This window comes from Lepisma saccharinum, chromosome 12, assembly GCF_977018435.1.
Source record: "Lepisma saccharinum chromosome 12, izLepSacc3.1, whole genome shotgun sequence".
Classification (NCBI taxonomy): Eukaryota; Metazoa; Arthropoda; class Insecta; order Zygentoma; family Lepismatidae; genus Lepisma; species Lepisma saccharinum.
The window spans coordinates 23,755,866-23,776,983 of NC_139240.1; the positions used below are offsets into that span (position 1 = coordinate 23,755,866).

The 21,118-nt window shown below is 36.9% G+C and overlaps 1 protein-coding gene across 1 annotated transcript in view; it reads right to left on the reverse strand.

Annotated features, from left to right (window-relative positions):
• LOC145996412 (uncharacterized) overlaps nt 1-21,118 on the reverse strand; it is a 98,215-nt gene that overhangs the window by 63,801 nt on the left and 13,296 nt on the right. Inside the window, exon 3 of the mRNA XM_083132867.1 lies at nt 16,002-16,498. Coding sequence (XP_082988993.1) covers nt 16,002-16,498 — 497 coding nt within the window. The remainder of the gene's footprint in view (nt 1-16,001; nt 16,499-21,118) is intronic.

Here is a 21,118-nt window from a genome sequence, read left to right on the forward strand (position 1 = left end):
CATTCCGTAAGTGGTTGGATGATCGCCCACCTCTGCTGAGGCATGTGGGAGTGAAGCAGGCAGTCATTATGTAGGCCCTGACCCTTACAGGCTGTTGCACCACAGGTTGAGAAAAAAAAGCAACTGCATTCAATGCAATTTTTATTGTGTAAATAAGCCAAAATTATATCATCTTTGAAGATATTATCAATGTACATTAATATTTCTATTTGGTGTCTGTTGCCATTGAGAGTCACATGTTAAGAATAATGGAACCTACTATCTTGTAAGTACAAGTGCTAAGCGATTACTTTGAATATCCATATGGTTGGTTTATTTCTTATGCAAAAGTAGAAAAGTGGCCAATATCACATAGAACAAAGCAGCTAAGATAGGCAGTGGCATGCCCAGGAATTTCGAAAGGGAGGGGGGTTACATATACTTTTTAGTATACAGCCCTGTTTTGGCCACATTATCCTGCCTTTGACGTAATTGTTTATGTAATACTAGGTCAAAAGTATTTTGGAGTGTTAAAGCTGGTAGAATATATTATCTTTTGTTTCCTTTATTTTCCACTTTTTGTTTCTTCCAAGAAAAGACATTCGTTGAAATAGATGTGAGTCATGCACAGCAGAAGATTCAGAGACATGTTTTGATAGGATGTGAGGCAAGCCTGGAATTGATCTGTGCATGTACAATCTCTGCTGTCGTTCTTCCTTTGCCTAATATGCCGAGAGTAGCGACTTGTGAATGTTCGTTATCTGTGACAGGAAATGTAGTGTTCTGTAGAATTTTTAACTGGAGAGGACTGTTATAAATACACTTTGGTAAGGTTCCCAAAGACCTAACTAATCTTAACGAATTCAGTGAAAATGATGAAACACTTCTTAGGTCAAGACTCCAGGTGGATGGCTTAGAGACAATATGCAAATACCATTGAAAATAGTTTTTTATATTGTAAAATATGTTGTGATCTTCAGAAGTACCACTTAACTTTTTCTTTAAGTAAGGGAATTTCTAAAATCAATTTGCATCATATGGTAAGGTAAAAAAATATCAAGTAAGCCTTATACCAGTTAAATCAATATGCCTGACATGTTGGAGTAAAATTTTCATATCTGGAGAAAGTGACTCACTTAAATGCCAAAATGGAAATGATGTCTTTGTGCCAACACAAGAAAAACTAAAGGAAATGCATGAAGTCTGTTTTGTTTTTGATGTATCTCCTGTCTCAAAAGTGAGGAGGCTGATTGCAGAAAAACAATAAAGTGCCCTTCCTAGAAAAACTATTCACATCATACAAAGAGTGCAAAGGAAACTGGAAAGTTGCTTTTCACAAAGTATTAGAACTGAAGAAATGGAAGGCAAGTGTGACAATCCTTTGCATGGCCAGTACAATCATATCATGGAAATTATACAAAGAAAAATGTAAATTAGCGAAAACTAATGTTGAAAAGGTCAGAATCATCAGTGTGACTGCTACCACTTGGTCAAGAAAAAATATATGTGATGAACTGAAGGTTTCTGATAATTTACTTAGGAACTTAGTGAATGAACAAAGAATTCTGCCTGATTTAACAAAGAGAATGAAAAGGAAACTGGACCTAAAAACACCAACTGGCCATGGGTACCTAATAAATCAAAACCTTTTGCAATTAGATTTCACAGATTTTCAATTGTCATACCTTGTAATTTCAATTTATGGTAAGTCAAGTGTTAAAACCATATGTTACTATATTATCTGAGCCTTTATTTAACCCAAATTTAAAAAAGAAAAAGAAAAGACTTCATTATTTTAAGTATGGAATGTAGTTTAACCTGACTTTGCAACGTCAGAAATTAGGTGACACACGTTACCTCATATTGACCAAAACGAGTTGAATCTAAAAGTTGAGATTTTTACTGTGAGTTAGGTTTACGAAGAGCTTCCTATGTGCCAAATTTCAGAATTTTTAAAGGGGACCCATCTGAGATATTTAACCCCGAAAATGTCAAAATTCAATGAACGGCCATGTTTGAGCCCATGCTATAAAAAAGGGGTGCATTTCTAAGCACTGATATTTTATTTACAGACACCCTGCAGGTAGGTCTACACATCAAAAAAAATCAAGCCTTAGACTAAACCCCTTCATTAAAAAAATTGGGCTTAAAAAATCCATTTTAACTATTGTTACCCCATTTTCCACCATAATTTTCGTACTTACGATGCAATTTCAAGCAAAACATACCTGAATATCAAAGGAAGTATACTTCATTAGCTACAAAATGAATTTTGTTTCAGGTCTCCAGTTTTAATGGTTTTTGAGATACTAAGGTTCCTGCATACTGCTACATGAGCAAAAAAAAGCCATGCGCCATGTTGGAAAAATGGCTGCCCCAGGAGAACTAAAGACAATAATTTTTTTTGAACATTGGTTTTGATATCTAGAAACATGTACAAACCTATGTACTAAAAATGAAATTTTTCTAAAATTTTCATGCAACCACCGTTGGATGGTATGTTGAGTTGGTGTTTTAAGTCCACTTTATGCACAGTATGGCTAATCGGGACTGGACCTACAGTTTAAAGTGGGATCCGAACCACTTGTGCCTCCACCAGGTATCGAACCCGGCGTTGGATGGTTTGGCATGGAATGACCCTATACATTTTTACGTAGTCATCGCAAGACTTGCCAAACGTCAGGAGGTGGGGGGAGGGGGGATATTTCTCCAGGATAAACACGAAGGTCATGCGTTATGTTGTATGATTCATATTCTAGTATCTGATTGATAATATCTGACGGTACTTAGCATGTCTAGATTTTCTGAAGAAAACGAAAAATTTTGAGTCTGTTTACCATACATTTTCATCAGATGAGAAGTTCCGAAAAATTGGGAGAGCAAATCCTATAGAAAATACAAAATTTCAGATAACCTGAAAAATGGAAAAATCGTTAAACCTCTCTCCCCGAAATTCGTATTGCCTCCAAAATCCAGTCACAGAAAGCCTACCATGGTTGTAAACATGGGGACTGAAAAAAAGGTATTTTATGACCAGATCTTCAAGAGTGGGAGAAACCAGCGGTCAAAGGACTTTGGATTCGCAGACCTGCTGTGATGACTTGGGATGCCTGACACCATTGTACTCAACAGGAAACATAGTGGAAAGGTTGGGCACGGGGGGTAGAACTGGGCTCCCATTTTGATGCGCTAAACTTAGCGAATCTCTTGCATATTTCTAGCTGTATCATGGCGTCATTTCACTAATTTCGCACAAACATGCGAATATTCTGACTTATTTTTACTTTTTCTCTAAAATATTTAAAATGCAAAATTTTTATTATTTTGCTTCGCCTCTGACCATTAAAAAAACAATGTACAATACACTTCAGAGATCTAGGACTACATGCATTGTACAGAGAAAAATGGCCAACACACGTAATTATATACACTGATGGTTCAAAGGATAATTTAGGGGTAGGATGCGCCTATTACATCCCAGAGAAAAAAAAAGTACAAGCAGTTTAGATTACCTATAGATTCATCAATTTTCACCGCGGAAAGTTAAGCATTATATGAGCTGTACAAAGTAGAATATCCGAAGGTTATAATAAAAATATTATCCTTACAGATGCTTTGAATGTATTACAAGCTTTATCTACATCTTATCCTAAATCAGTTTATATTCAATATTCTAATAATTCAACAAATTCAATTGGCTCGTAAAAGGAACATTGATATACAATTTAGTTATGTTAAAGCATATAATTATATATTAATGTGGGAAATGAACAAGTGGACATATATGCTAATATAGCCAGAGATTTACAACACATAAGTTTCAACAGATTATGGTACACAGATTTATTACCTTCAGTAAAAAACAAACTCATGAATCATTGGAAAGACTGGTGCAACGAACAATATATGGTAGTGGGTATCACTTATGTAGATGGATAGCAGATTTTACAAATAAAAATCCATGGTTTTATTCATATAAAATTCCATGGCAAGTCATAGTTTATCTTTTACTTCCGGTTTACTGATATGTTTGATCGCCTCCAAAGCTGGAGTTACTAACTTAAACGTGGGTGCTTGTTTATCTGAATTTAAGTGTAGGTACCTTTATCCCTTAAGCTTCTGATGTGACATGTGTGTCACATTTTGGTCAGGTCGCTAACTCTGGCATGTGACACATATGCCACATGGAACATTTTAGACTTTTGGAGCATACTGTATCTCATGTAATGTTCAGAGATACAATATTTTGAGTGCTACATAAGTCTTCAGGGGGATTTTACATTTCACACAGAAAACAAGCATGGCTTTTACATTAGAAAATATTTCTTTCTACAAAAGTATCAGCAACAAGTGCAAAGTTCTTGACACAAGAATGGAACAAATACAGCAGGCAATATGTAGGTATCATTTTGAACACTCGCATCCTGCCGTTGCACATGTGAGAATCTGACAAATTTCAGTTTTTGTATAAAAAATGTATATTTACACTCATCTTTTTCTTCTTGGTAAATTAAAATTGTTTTTTCGACCATAGGCTTATAGCCTAGTCAGTACTGAAGAACACGTGGTATAATTTGGCTCTAGCATTCATACAGTGGGTTTGAAAAGTTCCCGCACTCATACTTTAAAAAAAAAAGCTTCTAAGGCATTCATCTGAATTAGTTGTCAAGTCTACCAGTAGTGATTGGTATGACCTTGAAGAACGAATTTATGTTATGCTTAGAGCAGTGCCGCTGCTACAGTCCTCGGTGTGAGACGTACAATCACAGTTTGTCAACAATGCCTTTTAAGCACACCACCCACTGAGATGCGGAGAAACACTGAGTAATGTGGCAACAGGACTTCTGTTGTCTGCTTCCACTGAAATCAAATGGTGTAATGCCCACTACAGGGAAACGTGGGGAACAGAAGTACAAAATTTCCGTCCCAGAAGTCTGCAGGTTATCTTGAAGGTTATCGCCCACTGAGACGTCGGAAATGCATCAGTTGGGTTCTGCTTCCGTGTCTCACCACGTCTCAGTGGGCATTAAGCTTTACGCACACAGAGCAAATCACATGTTGAAAGCATATTTTCAGTACGTCATATGAAAGATGTGTGGAGAAATGGAGAAGTCTATTTGCTGATGATCCGGCACCAGGTAAAACTGCAACGGAGGATTGTTTCAAATTTAGTTTCCATATTCTTTTTGTGTATTTCATCGCACGGAAAGTGGTATGCTATCTTGTCAGTGTGTTACTGACCTCAGAGATTGCAGTATTCCTCACATTTAGTTTACAAATTATTTTTTGTATATTTCAAGATATGTATGTATTCATTACATTGACAAGTTCAATTAATTATAAGCAAAAAATTCTCGAACTTTGAGTGCGGGGACTTTTTGAATGCTCTGTAGTTTCTGAGACAGAGTGCAATTTAAAAAAAAAAAAAAAAAAAAAAATTACTTTAGTCCTCCTCCTCCTCTTCATGACAAATGGGAATTCATTTTTTTTAGACCATAGACTTATAGCCTAGTCTGTACTGAAGAAAACAAGGTATAGTTTGTAACTCTAGGAATCATAGTTTTTGAAAACCTTGCAGAATTTTAAAATTCCTGCCGAAAACAAGCATAGCTTTCACATTAGAATGTTTCTTTCATCAGAAATTATCAATAACAAGTGTGCAATTCTTTCCCCAGAAGAATGGCACACATATCAGGCAATATGCTGGTACCATTTTGAACCCCCCCCCCTCCTTCTCAGTATTGCCTAAGTGGGGGTAAAATGAAATTCAAATTTCGTAACAAAAATAATTTTCTCACAATTTCTTCGTCTTTTTCTACTTGATAAATTATATTTTTTACCATAAGCTTATAGGCTAGTCTGTACTGAAGAAAACGACGTATAATTTGTAACTCTGGCATTCAGAGGTTCCTACATATAAAATATTATAAAAACCTTGCGGTATTATAAAATTCTTGCCGAAGACAAGCACAGCATTTGCATTAGGAAATATTTTTCTCTGTAAAAGTATCAGCAAACAATTACACAATTTTGTCATGAGAATGGAACATATATGAACCACCGCTGGTGTTGCCTGTATGTGGCAGCCAGACAAAGTAACAAATTTATTTGTAAAAAAAAAAAAAAAATTAACTTTCTTCTTTTTCTTCTACTACTTGATAAAGGAAATAGAGCTTTTGAACATACGCTTATAGCCTAATCTGTACTGAACAAAATGAGCTAATATCTGTAACTCTAGCATTCATAGCTTCCAAGATATACATTGTTATTTAAAGCTTTGCATAATTTTAAATTTCCAGTTGGAAAAAGGCTCGGTAATGTCTAACGAGGGAAAATCAGGCTCAGCATTTAGGGGTTATATCAGGATGTAGTCTTCTTAATATTTTATTTTTATGGAATAAAATTATATCGCTATAAATCACGCACAAAATTCAGCATTGCAAAACTATGGAGGCGAATAGTAAAAAGCCTACCTGGTAAAAGGTAAACAGTTGAATGCAGAAGTCCACATCCCATGCAGTGCTCAAATGCCGAAAACTGCGATTTTAAACCCATCATCCCGTACCAATTTATCCAATCTCATTGCTACAGTTAAAACAGCATTACAGATACTGGTTTCTCTTCATAACCAAGTGCATGCACACACAAAAATGATAATACAAAATACATACAAATATTTTCATGTAACTGAAATTATCAAATAAATTGGAAATCACATTATCACTTTTCACCTTATGACCTACCTTGGAACACAATAAAGTAAGTTCATCAAACCCCCTGACAGCTGACAAGGGTGCATGCATCATTTCACCATTCTTGATGGTCCTGGGCCTTAGGCTGCAGTGCAGGTTAGTAGTGGGTAGAGTGCTGCAGCAAGGGCTATTTGTTCGAGTGTCTAATAGTTCGTAAGGATGACGCTAGACAGCGTACGTAATTGACAGGTGCAAAAAATGCTCGAACAGGCAAAATGAGTGGTATACGCTCAAAGCCCAGTAGCACACATACAATAGTAATTTTCCTGTTGTAGTGGGTCTTCAAATATGAATCATCAAGTGAAAGATGCAGTGAAATTGAAACTTAAGTGAACATAGTCTTCATCTCCATGTTAAAATGTAATTTAATCTATCTTACAGTCCTGCAGAATTAACTTGAGAGAAATGGCTGCCGGTGCCGCTGCAGGAGTACCAACCTGCAGCAAACGCTTGACTCTCATGCTAATCACGGGCAATCAGCTGACAACGGGAGATGGGAGATTTGAAAAATAATTACATTGTGTAATGGATAAACAGTTTATTCTTTACCTTTAATCCGTAACTTGAAAACACCTGAGGTCATCATCCTTGGAGTCTCCGTCAAGCTCTGTTATGTCGCAGTCTTCTTCTTCACTGTCTGAAGAAGAATTCGACAGAAGACTTGACTCTTCAATATTGATGATGAAATTATCAATATTTTCTTCAATGATACAGTCCTTCTCCCAATAAAATTTTTCCCCTTTATGCGCATTCTCAACCACTTTCCTCCAATCTTCAACTGATACTTGTTGGAATGCGTCCTCAATGAGAACGCGTACACTTCGTTGTGTGAATGTGCAGTTCTTTCTTTTCTGATTTGGCTTCTATCCATTTACCGCGCTGTCGAAACAATTGCACACAGACACTCACTAATACACGAAATAAAAAATCAGAAAGAAAGCTCTATGCACTGCCACTTCGCTTGCTTCACCAGTCACTGCATGTGAGTCCTTTCAACAGTTGGTAACATTTCGCGTGCCCGAACATTAGAGTTTCCATTGGCCCGTTACAGCGGGAAGTCTCCCGCTCCAGCCAACTCGAGTCCAGTTGCATCACTCACAAAGCGGCCATTTCTCTCAAGTTAATTCTGTAGGACTGTACCAATACATAGCCATATATGAAAATGAAATAGTTGATTATGGGCTAAAACTACCAGGGTGGATTTTACACATATATTTCTACGATTATTATCTCATTAAAAATAAATTTGATTCCATACATTCTGAAGCGTGGTTAATTTGAAACCTAAAAGGTGGGTGGTGAAGTAACCGAAGTATCAGTCATGAAGAACTTTTTGTTCTCAATTTTCTTAAACAAAAAAAAAAGGGACTCTTTTCTTTTGGCTTAAACTTTAGCAATAAAAAGATGTTGAGATCAGAGTCAATGAACTGTATCTCTTATACAGCATAACACTAATCTCACTTATTTTTTTTACAAATTACATAGAAAATATGATAAAGCCAATTGAATTGCATACTTTGTAAATACTTTGTGTACAACAAGGCACATGTACTAGGGTTGGCACACTATTTTGAGCCAATACCACTATTGCTCTCACCAACTGCTGCTGATATTGAGACATACTTGGTAATTCCGTAATTTAAAGATGTTCAATATAGTTATTTGATTGATTGAGTTGTTGTTGTAAGTCAACTTTATGCACAGTAAGGCTAATCGGGACTGGACCTATAGTTTAAAGTGGGATCCAAACCACTATGTGTCTCAACCGAGTATCGAACCCAGGATCCCTTGATTACAAGGTGGCAACGCTACCACTGCAACATCGGGGAGGCCCTCAAAGTAGTTATTAATGTGGTAATAAAAGTACAGCTACACCATTTCAGTCTATTTCTTCCATATCCAAAAGTTGAAATATGATACTTAAGTTCTCACACTTGTACATTTCAGTCGAGAAAAATATGCATGATCTGTTAGCAAACAGACATGATCAACTGTTTGGGGGTAGTGATAGATCAGTACTAATCATTGCTTGATGACTTGCCACCCACTTCCCCAGATAACCCTGCACTGCAGTCACACCTGGAAATCCTATTCGCTCTTTTCAAGCTACACACATCAAACAGGAGACAAAAAAAAAACATAAGAAACCTCAAATGTCAGACTGTAAATGAACATGGCAGTAATAATTTAGGTCAGCTTTTACATATCTAAAAGCTCTACTACTTTAGGAATGGTAGGCTGTCATCTCACAAAATTTTGTCTTCCTGGTTTATGATGAAAGGATATCAAAAACTTCTCAGTAATGCTTGCTGTGACTGGAGTGGCAGAATTTGAACAAGAAACCCTGTGAAAGAGGAAGAAGGGGTCGAGCTTTGATGGAAAATCCTTGAACACTCAAAAAGAATATTAACCGGGGATAATTGTAAAAGGTATTTTAACAATTTACATATTATTTTTATAATGAGGGACAGGGTGCAAATAATCACGAATTTTATTTCATCTTCTTGTAGTAAATTTAATGCTGTTTTCAATGGCACTCAGCAATGGTATGGATGGACTCAACCCAGATTTTACCATATGGATTCTTTCATAGAAACCTAGCTCAAATAAAAATCCCCAAAAACCAAATTAAGGAGTGGGGCTTATCAGAAAAACTTGTAAATTAGTGCTTTCAATATTTGTGACATCAAGAATTGTAAAAAGCTGGTTGTACATTTATTTCAATATCGTCCGAAGTGTATGAGAAGGTATGAATTTCTCCCCATGTATTTTTTATGTTGATTATTAAGCTAGACATGATATTTGAAAATATGATTAATAACAATTTTCAGAATCCCATGTATTCCTCACGACAACTTCAAGTTACGGCTAATCAAATGGAAGTTTTGACTTTTCTGCCTGTCAATTAGATCCTTAATCTGTTGATATATTTTTCTATGCCATCGAAGTTTATTATTCCCAAGAGAAAAAATAAAATAATATTCCCACAAGTGCAATGCATTTCTCCTCACCTTCAATGAAAATCGTGGCAGTGTTACCAAAACTGATGTGCATAAAAGAGCTAAATTCCACCTTAAAGGGAGTTAAAACTGACTTTGGAGCTAGTTTTACAAAGGATGGATAAAGTGCCTCCTAGGGTAATTTTAGGTGTTAAAGGTGTGGGAGGCACGTCTAGATTCGGTAACATCACCCACCAAATCCACCGATGGTCATATGAAATCAAAAATAAATGATTCCAGGATAACAACATTATGTCATCTTCGGCACAATAAAAAAGTAGCTGGAGAGGTAAGAAGGGGGTGGGGTAATGCAGCCAATTTAACAATAACACGTCACATGAAAAATGTATACTAATGGCAAAAGTTGGTCTATGTGGGCCGGAGCCATAGTGGGACATGTGGGTGGATGGCTCCAGTTCACAGCCAAATGAGTGCACAAAAGAGCCTTGTCGAAATCATTCCTCATGTGGGTGCTTAGTTGAGCTTACTACTCCAAATAATTCAATAGTAACTTTCACAAAATATGCCACACTGTCGGTTGTGGTATGCTGACTTCCCTCTGAAATCATTCCATCAATGGATTGTTCTATAAAAAAAAAGTATGTGGGTCATTCCATGTCAAATCAACAAGCCACACAACTTGACCATCACCAATTTCAACAAAATTTACAGAATGGATTATATCTATAGTGATACAAAAAAATAAGATTTTTCAGTTGCTCAGCTTTTTGTGTAGGATGTAAAAAAGTCAAAAAATTGCAAAAAGTAAGGTTCGGGTAATTACAAAAAAATCATATTTCTCAGCTCCTATAAGAGATAGAAAGTTCAATTTTGTTCCATTTTAAAGCTCTTGGAATGGGTTTTCATACGATATGTCACTTGGCAAGGTTTTGTATACATTAATAATTCAAGGTCGCCCAAAAAATTATGACGACCTTGTCCTATATCCAAAAGAGTATTTTTTTTTTAAAAAAAAATATCTGAAAAAATATTTTTTGCTTACTAATGTGTTGTACAAGTGGTAAACATTTCATAATGGGATTGCAATGGGATCATATTAAAAAATAATTTTGAAACAATTAGGTACAGCTGAATATTGCAATTTTTCCCCCTCTGTGGCAATTGTTAATTGAAATTCAATCAATGAAAACCCTTTCCTCCCAGTCTTCCTTTTAGTTCGACACAATATAAAAATACAATATAATCAACATTTAGGATTTGATTGATTTGTTGTTTTAAGTCCACTTTATGCACAGTAAGACTAATCGGGACTGGACCTACAGTTTAGAATTGAATTGCTATTTTAAGTCCACTTTATGCACAGTAAGGCTAATTGCGACTGGACCTACAGTTTAAAGTGGGATCGAAACCACTTGTGCCTCCACCGGGTATCGAACCCGGGACCCCTTGATGGGACCTACAGTTTAATGTGGGATCTGAACCACTTGTGCCTCCACCGGGTATCGAACCCAGGACCCCTTGATTACAAGGCGACAATGCTACCATTGCACCATCGGGGAGGCCTTTAACATTTAGGAGTGGGTGACATTGTCACTTGATGAGGTAGCATGTCATGACATGCACTCCTAGTGCCAGCAAAAGAATACATGTTTCATCCTGTTCACACAAGCAACATTCAGTCTGTGATAATCTCTTGGAACAGAAGGTTCAGTGGTGTACTGCCCAAGAGGATCTTTGTTTTAGCTCTACCTTTCTGTTTACAGATTTGGAGAAAAACGACTTAGTTTATCACTGCCTTGGACCAGAATTCAGTGACCAGCATGGAACCATCAACTTCAACAGCTTCAAGTAAAATGTACTGTACTGTTGCAATCCATTTGAAAAGTCAAGTCATAATTCCTTCAAGAAAAACCTAAGAACTGTAAGCAAGAACTTGGTGCAAACATTTACTTTTCTTAAACAAGGTTACAAAATTTAGAATCTAGTTCTGTTGAAGAATTTCAACAATTAGATCCTTTGTGTACATCAGAAAAAGATGAAGCTCTAAATGCTCTGAACAAAAGTTTGATTGCTTTTAATGAAACACCTATTCAGAAAAGATGATTATGTGAGAAGAAATACCCTCAGGAAAAGCTTAAGAAAGCAGCATCAGTGTTCAAAAGCAGAGTATTGAACATAGATTCAGATCCTGAACAAGATGCTATTCCTCTCTCCTCTGACCGTGAAATTATCAACCAATTGAAGGAAAAATTTAATACTACAGATGATAAGAGCATCAGGATGCAAATATTGACAACGCTCCCTAAAAGCTGGACTTTGAAAGACATTCAAGATGAATTTGGAGTATCAGACTACGTTGCAAGGAAAGCTAAAAGCCTGGTTAAAGAAAAAGGTGTCATGTCATGTCCTGATCCTAAACCTGGTAAAACTTTAGATTTTGAAGCAGCAGAAACAGATATATCCACTGCTGAAAATAGGATTTTCCAAGTTTTGTGAACTTAGTCGTAAGTACTGTGTTCTTGCTGGTGCAAGTGAAACCCACAGTGTTTGTGTATGTACAATGCACCAAAACCCAAAACTTATGGTTATGCATCGTAGGATGAAAGAACTGATGGAAGGTGATAGACCAATTAAGTCTTACAAAGATATTATGATGTATGTAGTGTGTGCTAATCCAACTGAAGCTTGCTACTTTGGAGATTGCAAAAACTGTTCTGGGTTTGAAGAAGTCAAGGGAAGATTGAAAAAGCTTTTGAGCTCAACTGCATTGAAAACATCACCTACAAACAGTGGTTAAAAGTTGAAAAAAGAACATCTCTTCAGACATTAGTCAAACCTACTGAAGAATTCATCAGCATACTTTTTGAAAAACTTCCGAAACTTCTTCAACACTCATTTCTTGCTAATCAACCGTCCAGTTACCTCGCCCATCTGAAGCCATCTCTGAAAGAAGGTGGATATCTTGTAATCTGCAACTTCGCTGAGAACTATTCATTCATTCTCCAGGACGCAGCCCAAGGTTTCCACTGGAACAATGCACAGGCAACAGTTCACCCCTTCACAATCTATTTACAAGATCCAACAATAAAAACATTGATGCATACATCTCTTGTCATCATTTCTGACTGCCTCACTCATGACACAATAGCGGTGCACCTTTTCCAGAAATAAAGTCCTCGCATTTATTATGTCCCCATCGGCAACCCTTTCATGAAATTTAACACTGGCAACAATAGCTAACAATAACCAAACCGCTCCTGATAAGGGCGTGCACTCAGACGTTGTGGCTCAGTCGGTAACGCGTCTGACTACCATGCTCAAGGTCCTGGGTTCGATCCCCGGCCGGTTCAAATCTGGGAACTTTTCTAACATTGGAAGCGGCCCCGGCGCCCACCCAGCATCGAATAACATGGGTACCTGGGGGAAACCCTGGGGGGTAAAGGCGGTCAAGGGCATGATGCTGATCACATCACTCCCATTCATGACCGGATCAAGAAAGTGTGGGGTGTTACCCCCACACCTACTATACGCCTTCATGGCAAGGTGCTAAGCACAGGGGAACACTTTACCTTTTACTCAGACGTTGTTGCCACATTTTCTTTGCATTTCTTGTAGTTGCAAGACGCCTCTCGTTATTTTTGCGTCATAATCACGTGTGGGGTTGATTTTCTTAACTAGTTGTGTTGTGCTTTTTCTTTGTTGTGTTATGGTGCTGTTTTGTTGCCTTGTTATAGTGTTGTGCTTTTTGTTTTTTCTTAGACTTTTCATAATGCAAGTTATCACTCACGGCTGCTAGTAAAAATCCCAAGTATGAAGATGCAGGATATTATTTCCTTCGTGGAGAGCAGAAGTGCCCATCCCCCTAAAAGCCAATGGCGCATTCCCCCAAAAATCAAGTCATGCGTCCCTCCAAATCATATCATGTGACCCCCTAAAAAAAACTTCATTCGCGCCCTCAAACCACATTGTAATCCCCACAAAGTATTTAATTACGACAGCGTGTCTACCAAAAGTAACTTTTTCCTTAGCTTTACAGAACATTATACTTGATCTGCCCTTATTCCCTAAACAGGGATGCCTATCACTCAAGACCATCCCTAAAATCGTTCATCATAATCCCCCGAAAACAGTTTGGATGAATGTGTAATAGTTGATGTCTATTTGAATGAAATACCATGTTACATTGTTCATATTTTTTGATTGTTCGATTTTCGAAAAAACTTAAAGCTAGCACATTGATTGGTTAAATGTAGTAAATTAAAATATGTAAATATGCATATAAATAGTATTTTTAAGTGGGTTTATAAAACTCAATTTGAGTATTTAACACAAATTGTTACACAACTTAAGATAAAGATAGAATAATTCAACCTTGGCAAACCAAATAATATGCTCCAGCCATATGGCAGATTCAATTTGTTTCACGAGACATTACAGAACCCCAACTAGAAATTCTTAACCTCAGGGCGATAATATAACAGGGTTCCTCTTTCAAAGAACTCACCCCCACCCCTGTTGTCATGGGGTAAATATAATTATTTTAGTAACATCCATAACAATAATTACTTACTTGGATTTTATCTTCAGTGTGAATTTAAAATTTCGCTGTGAGAAGTTAGAAATGTGGATTCGATATATTTTTGTCCCAAATGATGCACCTGCTTTAAATTAAGCAGTATACAAACACTAAGCATTATATTTTAAGAAGTGATGTTATTAATCAATATCGAGAATATCGCTAATGTCTTGTAATGCAGCTATAGTAAAAAACTTCACATTCACCTCAGTAAAGTGCCAAACACTCATTCTCGCAACACATGATTGCGAGTGAAGCAAGCAAGAAAATGTTTGCATCCAGTTTTTTGCAGTCTATCAAGAATATTAATTTAATGGGGTGTCAATACTTTCTAAGATCCCGAGATATTTAGTCTTTTCCAGCTTCTCTTTTGGTACGTTTGGGGTCGAAAACATGTAGATACAATATCGCTAAATACAGTCTCCAAAATTGAATGTTCGAACTCTCTCTCCATTACAGAAATCTTTCGACAATCTAAGATTTAACACTTTATCAAGAGCTTCCTATTTCCTCCTTTAAATTTAATACTCAATCCTACCACCAAAATTTCTATGCTAATTTTAGACAGCATTGCCTCCTCCAAAAAAATTAATTCTCAGTCTCCACACCAGAATTTATATTCAAAATAAAAAAAATACACTTTTGGATATATACGAGGTCATATAATTTTTTGGTGACCTTGAACTATTAAAGTCACAAAACCTTGACAAGTGACATGTCATATGGAAGCCCAATTCAAGAGCTTTAAAATTAAACCAAATTGAACTCTCTAGCTTCTATAGGAGCTGAGAAAAATGATTTTTTGTAATTACCCAAACATTACTTTTTGCAATTTTTCGATTTTTTACGGGGTCTTACACAAAAAACTGAGCAACTGAAAAATCTCAAAAAAATATTTATTGTCATCATTTCATGGGTAGAGCCAATCCTGTAAATTTTATTTGAATTACTTTACATGAATCTGAAAAGTGCATTTATTTTCGTTGATTTGACGTGGAATAACCCACATACATACTTCCAGAATATGGTTGAACAATTGCTTCTACTTGTGCTTAGTAAAAACCATGCATTTCATTGTGTGGTTCACAATGGTCTATATTTTACAAACTTTAATATCTGTATAAAAAGCAAACCACACAGTTGTATTTTGTTTATACAAAAAAGAGGCAAAATAGCCAACACTGATGGGAATTAGTCCAAGTTTGTAAAAATTAATAGAAAAGTTACAGAGGCAAATATGTGCATATTAAACAACACACTTTTCACATTGCGAGCATTTGGAGACATTTGATAACATTTTACGTGATATTTGAAATCCCCATAAAATTTTAATTAAGTATTATGATAAATTTCAAACTTTCATGTTAATAATTGGGTCTGAAACTTTTAAGAATTGTGAAGTAGAGCATGTAAATTCACAAAAAATTCCATCAAATGGCAGAAAATTTTAAAGAACTATAAATTTCAAACTAGAGTTGATATTCCTAAAATGAAAAAAAAAAATGGGTTATTATATTTATCCACACGTATCACACACCAAATTTCATCCAAATCTGAGATGGTGGGGTGGATACCTGGATGATCTTGTATGGAATAACCCACTACCACTGCAGCATTGGTGGCAATATTCAATAAGTTAATTGCATTGTAACTCATACATAATAAGGTCCAATTTTGAACTTTAGTACTGTCATGTTCGCTTTCAATCCTTGTACTAAAATTTCCTTCACCTACCTTTCTCCAGGATCTGTCCCTTGGCCTTCCACTTCTTCGATGATCACTGCATTCTTCTTCCTGTCCTCGTCATCACTTAATACTAACGCATCACTGTCACTATCCTCAGCTGGCACTTTCTCAACAAATTGTTTACAGTCATACGGATAAAATCCTTCACTTTCAGAAACACTAGGAGCTTCTTCACTTGTGACTTCAAAATGCATCATTTTTTCATCACTCTCACTTTCAACTTTATCAACTAAAGTTTCATCAATGTACTGACTGGATAAATTGATGTCAACATTAGGAGGCTCTTGGAATGATTTGGTTTCAGTCTTGACACACGACTCGTCTGGAAGCCAAACATTCTCCAGAGATGATTGTTCACAAACTAATGAATCAGAACTTTCCATTTCAGACTTTATTGTTGTCACTTCTGGAGGAGGGAAACCCGTATCAGATACTGGAGCAGGCATAGTTTCTTCACTACCATGAGACGAGGATGCAGAATGCTTCTGAAATACAACCGTAACGTACATAAATTTTATGATATTGCCTTTTCATATATAAAACAACCCTTCCCTCTTTCTACAGAAATCAATACCCTAATTGTGCAGCTTAGAAGCCACCAACAAAGTAAGGCTGCTTCAGTGTTCCCAGGCACACCTCAACGGTGAATGAAGGATAACATTTATCCTCCACGACATAAGATTGCATCTGCACTCTTTATTTGTTTGCATTTGCTTGGTATGAAGGCTAGCAGTCAGTATCATGACTCCTCAGTAATATTTTTTTCTACACCAGATGTTACAATGAACACACACACTGATGTAGAAGTTGATATTTTGTCTGCTAGAGTACACCGTCATGCAGCACAATGTACTCTGGGAACCCATTCCCTACAACAATTATGGGACTGAGTTACAAGGGTGCATGGGTTGTTTTTACAGAAAGTGTAGTTGATTCCCAGAGTGAGTGATCTGAGGTGAAGTTTTCAGGCAACATCCCAGCTCCAATGATCAACAAACCTCTAATCAAAGAGGCTCTGGTGAATCCGAAGAAAGGAGTACTGGCTGGAGTCTCATGCTGATCACTTCACCTTGACTATGGCTACCTATTAGGCAGCAGATGTTGCCTATAGTGGATGTCAGTGTAGGAACCGAGCACTTCGATGTTTCTAGGAATTTTGAGGGAGTGGCATTTCCACCCCTCGCAGGTCATAAATAGGCAGGGTTGGTGTTGCCATTGCATCCTAACAATGTTTCCAGCTTGTGTAGTTTGTGACCAGATTGAACAATGACCGCTTGTGTGGCGGTAAACTGCATATATGCAAACAGTTACAACCAGTCCCGAATCAGAGCCCAACACATGCTAAAATAAGTATAATGCTGGCGTGATGCCTATGTAGATTATCATATCTCCGGGCAAGTAGTATTATTTGCAACAAATAACTTTTACCTTTATACTATTGAGACAGCCTAAAACATGCAACGTGTTAAAAAAACTAAATATGCTGACCAAGGCAGTAATTTATTTTATTAAAAACAGAAACTAAACGTAACGTTTCAACCTTCTAGCAAGGTCTTCTTCAGACTCTGTATCAAGAACAAAAGTAACAAGATACAAAAACAGGGCATTATATATACACACAAACATTACTCCCTCCAGACTATTTAGAAAGTTGTTTGGAACTTTCTAGCAGGTGACTCTCACTTGCCAACTTTACTTTCACTTAAAAGGCTAAATACAATCACTTCCATATAGAATGTGGTTGGACTTTTAATCTCACGCTCTTTTCCCTTTATAACACCATTAAGCCTTGTTTCCATGATTATGAAAAACTAAATATGCTGACCAAGGCAGTAATTTACTTTATTTTAAACATAAACTAAAAGTAACGTTTCAACCTTCTAGCAAGGTCTTCTTCAGACTCTGTATCAAGTACAAAAGTAACAAGATACAATAACAGGGCATTATATATACACAAACATTACTCCTTCCAGACTATTTAGAAAGTTGTTTGGAACTTTCTAGCAGGTGACTTTCACTTGCCAACTTCACTTTCACCTAAAAGGCTAAACACAATTACTTCCATATAGAATGTGGTTGGACTTTTAATCTCACGCTCTTTTCCCTTCATTTTTCTTCCTTTTCCTCTCCTCTTTCTCTCTTGTCCTTTCCACTCTTTCTAACATCTTCTTCCATTCTTTGTTTAACTTCAGTCCCCCATTCCAGTTCATTGTATCTTCTTCACCTTTCTTCTCTATTTCCTTGGCTTCCTTCCATTTTCTCACTAGCATTCTCTTCTCCCTTCCTATCTGCTTAGCCTCATCCCACTCTATGTCATGTCCTGTTTCTCTCGTATGTTTAAATATTGCATTTCTCTCTCTTTTAAGTCGTACATCATCCCTATGTTGGAAGAGAAAGAAAAAGAGGAAGAGAAAGTAAAAGAGAGAAGGTTTGGAATAAGGAGTATGGGGAAGACCACAGAAAAGATATGCAAAGTGCTTAAGAAAGCGGGAATTAAAACTTACAGGAAGGGAGGGAGAAGCATCTTAGGAATAGCGAGGAATGCAAACAAGAAAAAGGAAAACAGAGAAGAGGAAAAGGAAGGGATTATCTACGAAGTGAAATGTAAAGAATGTCAGAGTGTGTACATAGGAGAAACGAAGAAAAGGCTGAAAGACAGGTTGAAACAACATAGGGATGATGTACGACTTAAAAGAGAGAGAAATGCAATATTTAAACACACGAGAGAAACAGGACATGACATGGTGTGGGATGAAGCTAAGCAGATAGGAAGGGAGAAGAGAATGCTAGTGAGAAAATGGAAGGAAGCGAAGGAAATAGAGAAGAAAGGTGAAGAAGACACAATGAACTGGAATGGGGGACTGAAGTTAAACAAAGAATGGAAGATGTTAGAAAGAGTGGAAAGGACAAGAGAGAAAGAGGAGAGGAGAAGGAAGAAAAATGAAGGGAAAAGAGCGTGAGATTAAAAGTCCAACCACATTCTATATGGAAGTAATTGTGTTTAGCCTTCTAAGTGAAAGTGAAGTTGGCAAGTGAAAGTCACCTGCTAGAAAGTTCCAAACAACTTTCTAAATAGTCTGGAGGGAGTAATGTTTGTGTATATATAATGCCCTGTTATTGTATCATGTTACTTTTGTACTTGATACAGAGTCAGAAGAAGACCTTGCTAGAAGGTTGAAATGTTACGTTTAGTTTATGTTTTTAATAAAATAAATTACTGCCTTGGTCAGCATATTTAGTTTTTCTTTTCTCTTCATTTTTCTTCCTTCTCCTATCCTCTTTCTCTCTTGTCCTTTCCACTCTTTCTAACATCTTCTTCCATTCTTTGTTTAACTTCAGTCCCCCATTCCAGTTCATTGTGTCTTCTTCACCTTTCTTCTCTATTTCCTTGGCTTCCTTCCATTTTCTCACTAGCATTCTCTTCTCCCTTCCTATCTGCTTAGCCTCAACCCACTCTATGTCATGTCCTGTTTCTCTCCTGTGTTTAAATATTGCATTTCTCTCTCTCTTAAGTCGTACATCATCCCTATGTTGTTTCAACCTGTCTTTCAGCCTTTTTTCGTTTCTCCTATGTACACACTCTGACATTCTTTACATTTCACTTCGTAGATAATCCCTTCCTCTTCTCTGTTTTACTTTTTCTTGTTTGCATTCCTCGCTATTCCTAAGATGCTTCTCCCTCCCTTCCTGTAAGTTTTAATTCCCGCTTTCTTAAGCACTTTGCATATCTTTTCTGTGGTCTTCCCCATAAAAAAAAAGGTAAAGTGTTCCCCTGTGCATAGCACCATGCCATGAAGGCGTATAGGGGGTGTGGGGGTAACGCCCCACACTTTCTTGATCCGGTCGTGAATGGGGTGATGTGATCAACATCACGCCCCTGACCGCCTTTACCCCCCAGGGTTTCCCCCAGGTACCCATGTTATTCGATGCTGGGTGGGCGCCGGGGCCGCTTCCATCGTTAGAAAAGTTCCCGGATTTGAACCGGTCGGGGATCGAACCCGGGACCTTTAGCATGGTAGTCAGCCGCATTACCGACTGAGCCACCGCGCTCTTTTTCTTTCTCTTCCAATTCTTCCCTGCCCGTCTGGAGGGAGTAATGTTTGTGTATATATAATGCCCTGTTTTTGTATCTTGTTACTTTTGTACTTGATACAGAGTCTGAAGAAGACCTTGCTAGAAGGTTTAAACATTACGTTTAGTTTATGTTTTTAATAAAATAAATTACTGCCTTGGTCAGCATATATTTAGTTTTTCATAATCATGGAAACAAGGCTTAATGGTGTTATAACGTGTTAAAAGTAATTATCTTCACAAACTGTACAATTTCATCAGTCACATATTATTTTTCTAGATTTCGTGAAAACTGAATTTGAGAATCCCCCTTAACAAACTATGCCTCCCTGATGGCACAGTTGTAACATTGTTGCCTTGTAATCAAAGGGTCCCATGTTCGATACCCGGTGGAGGCACATAGGGGTTCGGATTCCATTCTAAACTGTAGGTTCAGTCCTGATTAGCCTTACTGTGCATAAACTGGACTTAAAACACAAACTAAACTCCTTAACAAAATTTTCAATGAATCAAAAATTTAAACAAGTGAATACATTTTTGTCATTTTGAGGTAAATTAATTTTTTGGGGCTATTTTTGGTTCACATGAATCTCCCTCACACAATAAGTTTATTTTATTGGGTCAAGTACAATAGCCAACCATTGCAATAATTTTATTTCTTTAATTTTGATTTGTTGTTTTAAATCCACTTTATGCACAGTAAGGCTAATCGGGACTGGACAAACAGTTTAAAGTGGAATCTGAACCACTATATGCCTCCATGCCTTGATTACAATGCGAGGACTCTACCACTGTGCCATCGAGGGGGCTCTACCAACCCTTACAATAAGTCACTGGAAAGACATACATGTGTGGTTACACAAGCAACGAAAGAATAATTATATTCTTGTGGTAAGGAGTCATTGTCATTTAACGAACATTGTTGAATTATTCCATCAGCATTATTGAAAATATAGTCCCATGCTGAACTTATCAACTTAAGAACGGCACATTGATTGCTTAATGAGGCATTTTCCTTGTGTTGCAAAGCAGGT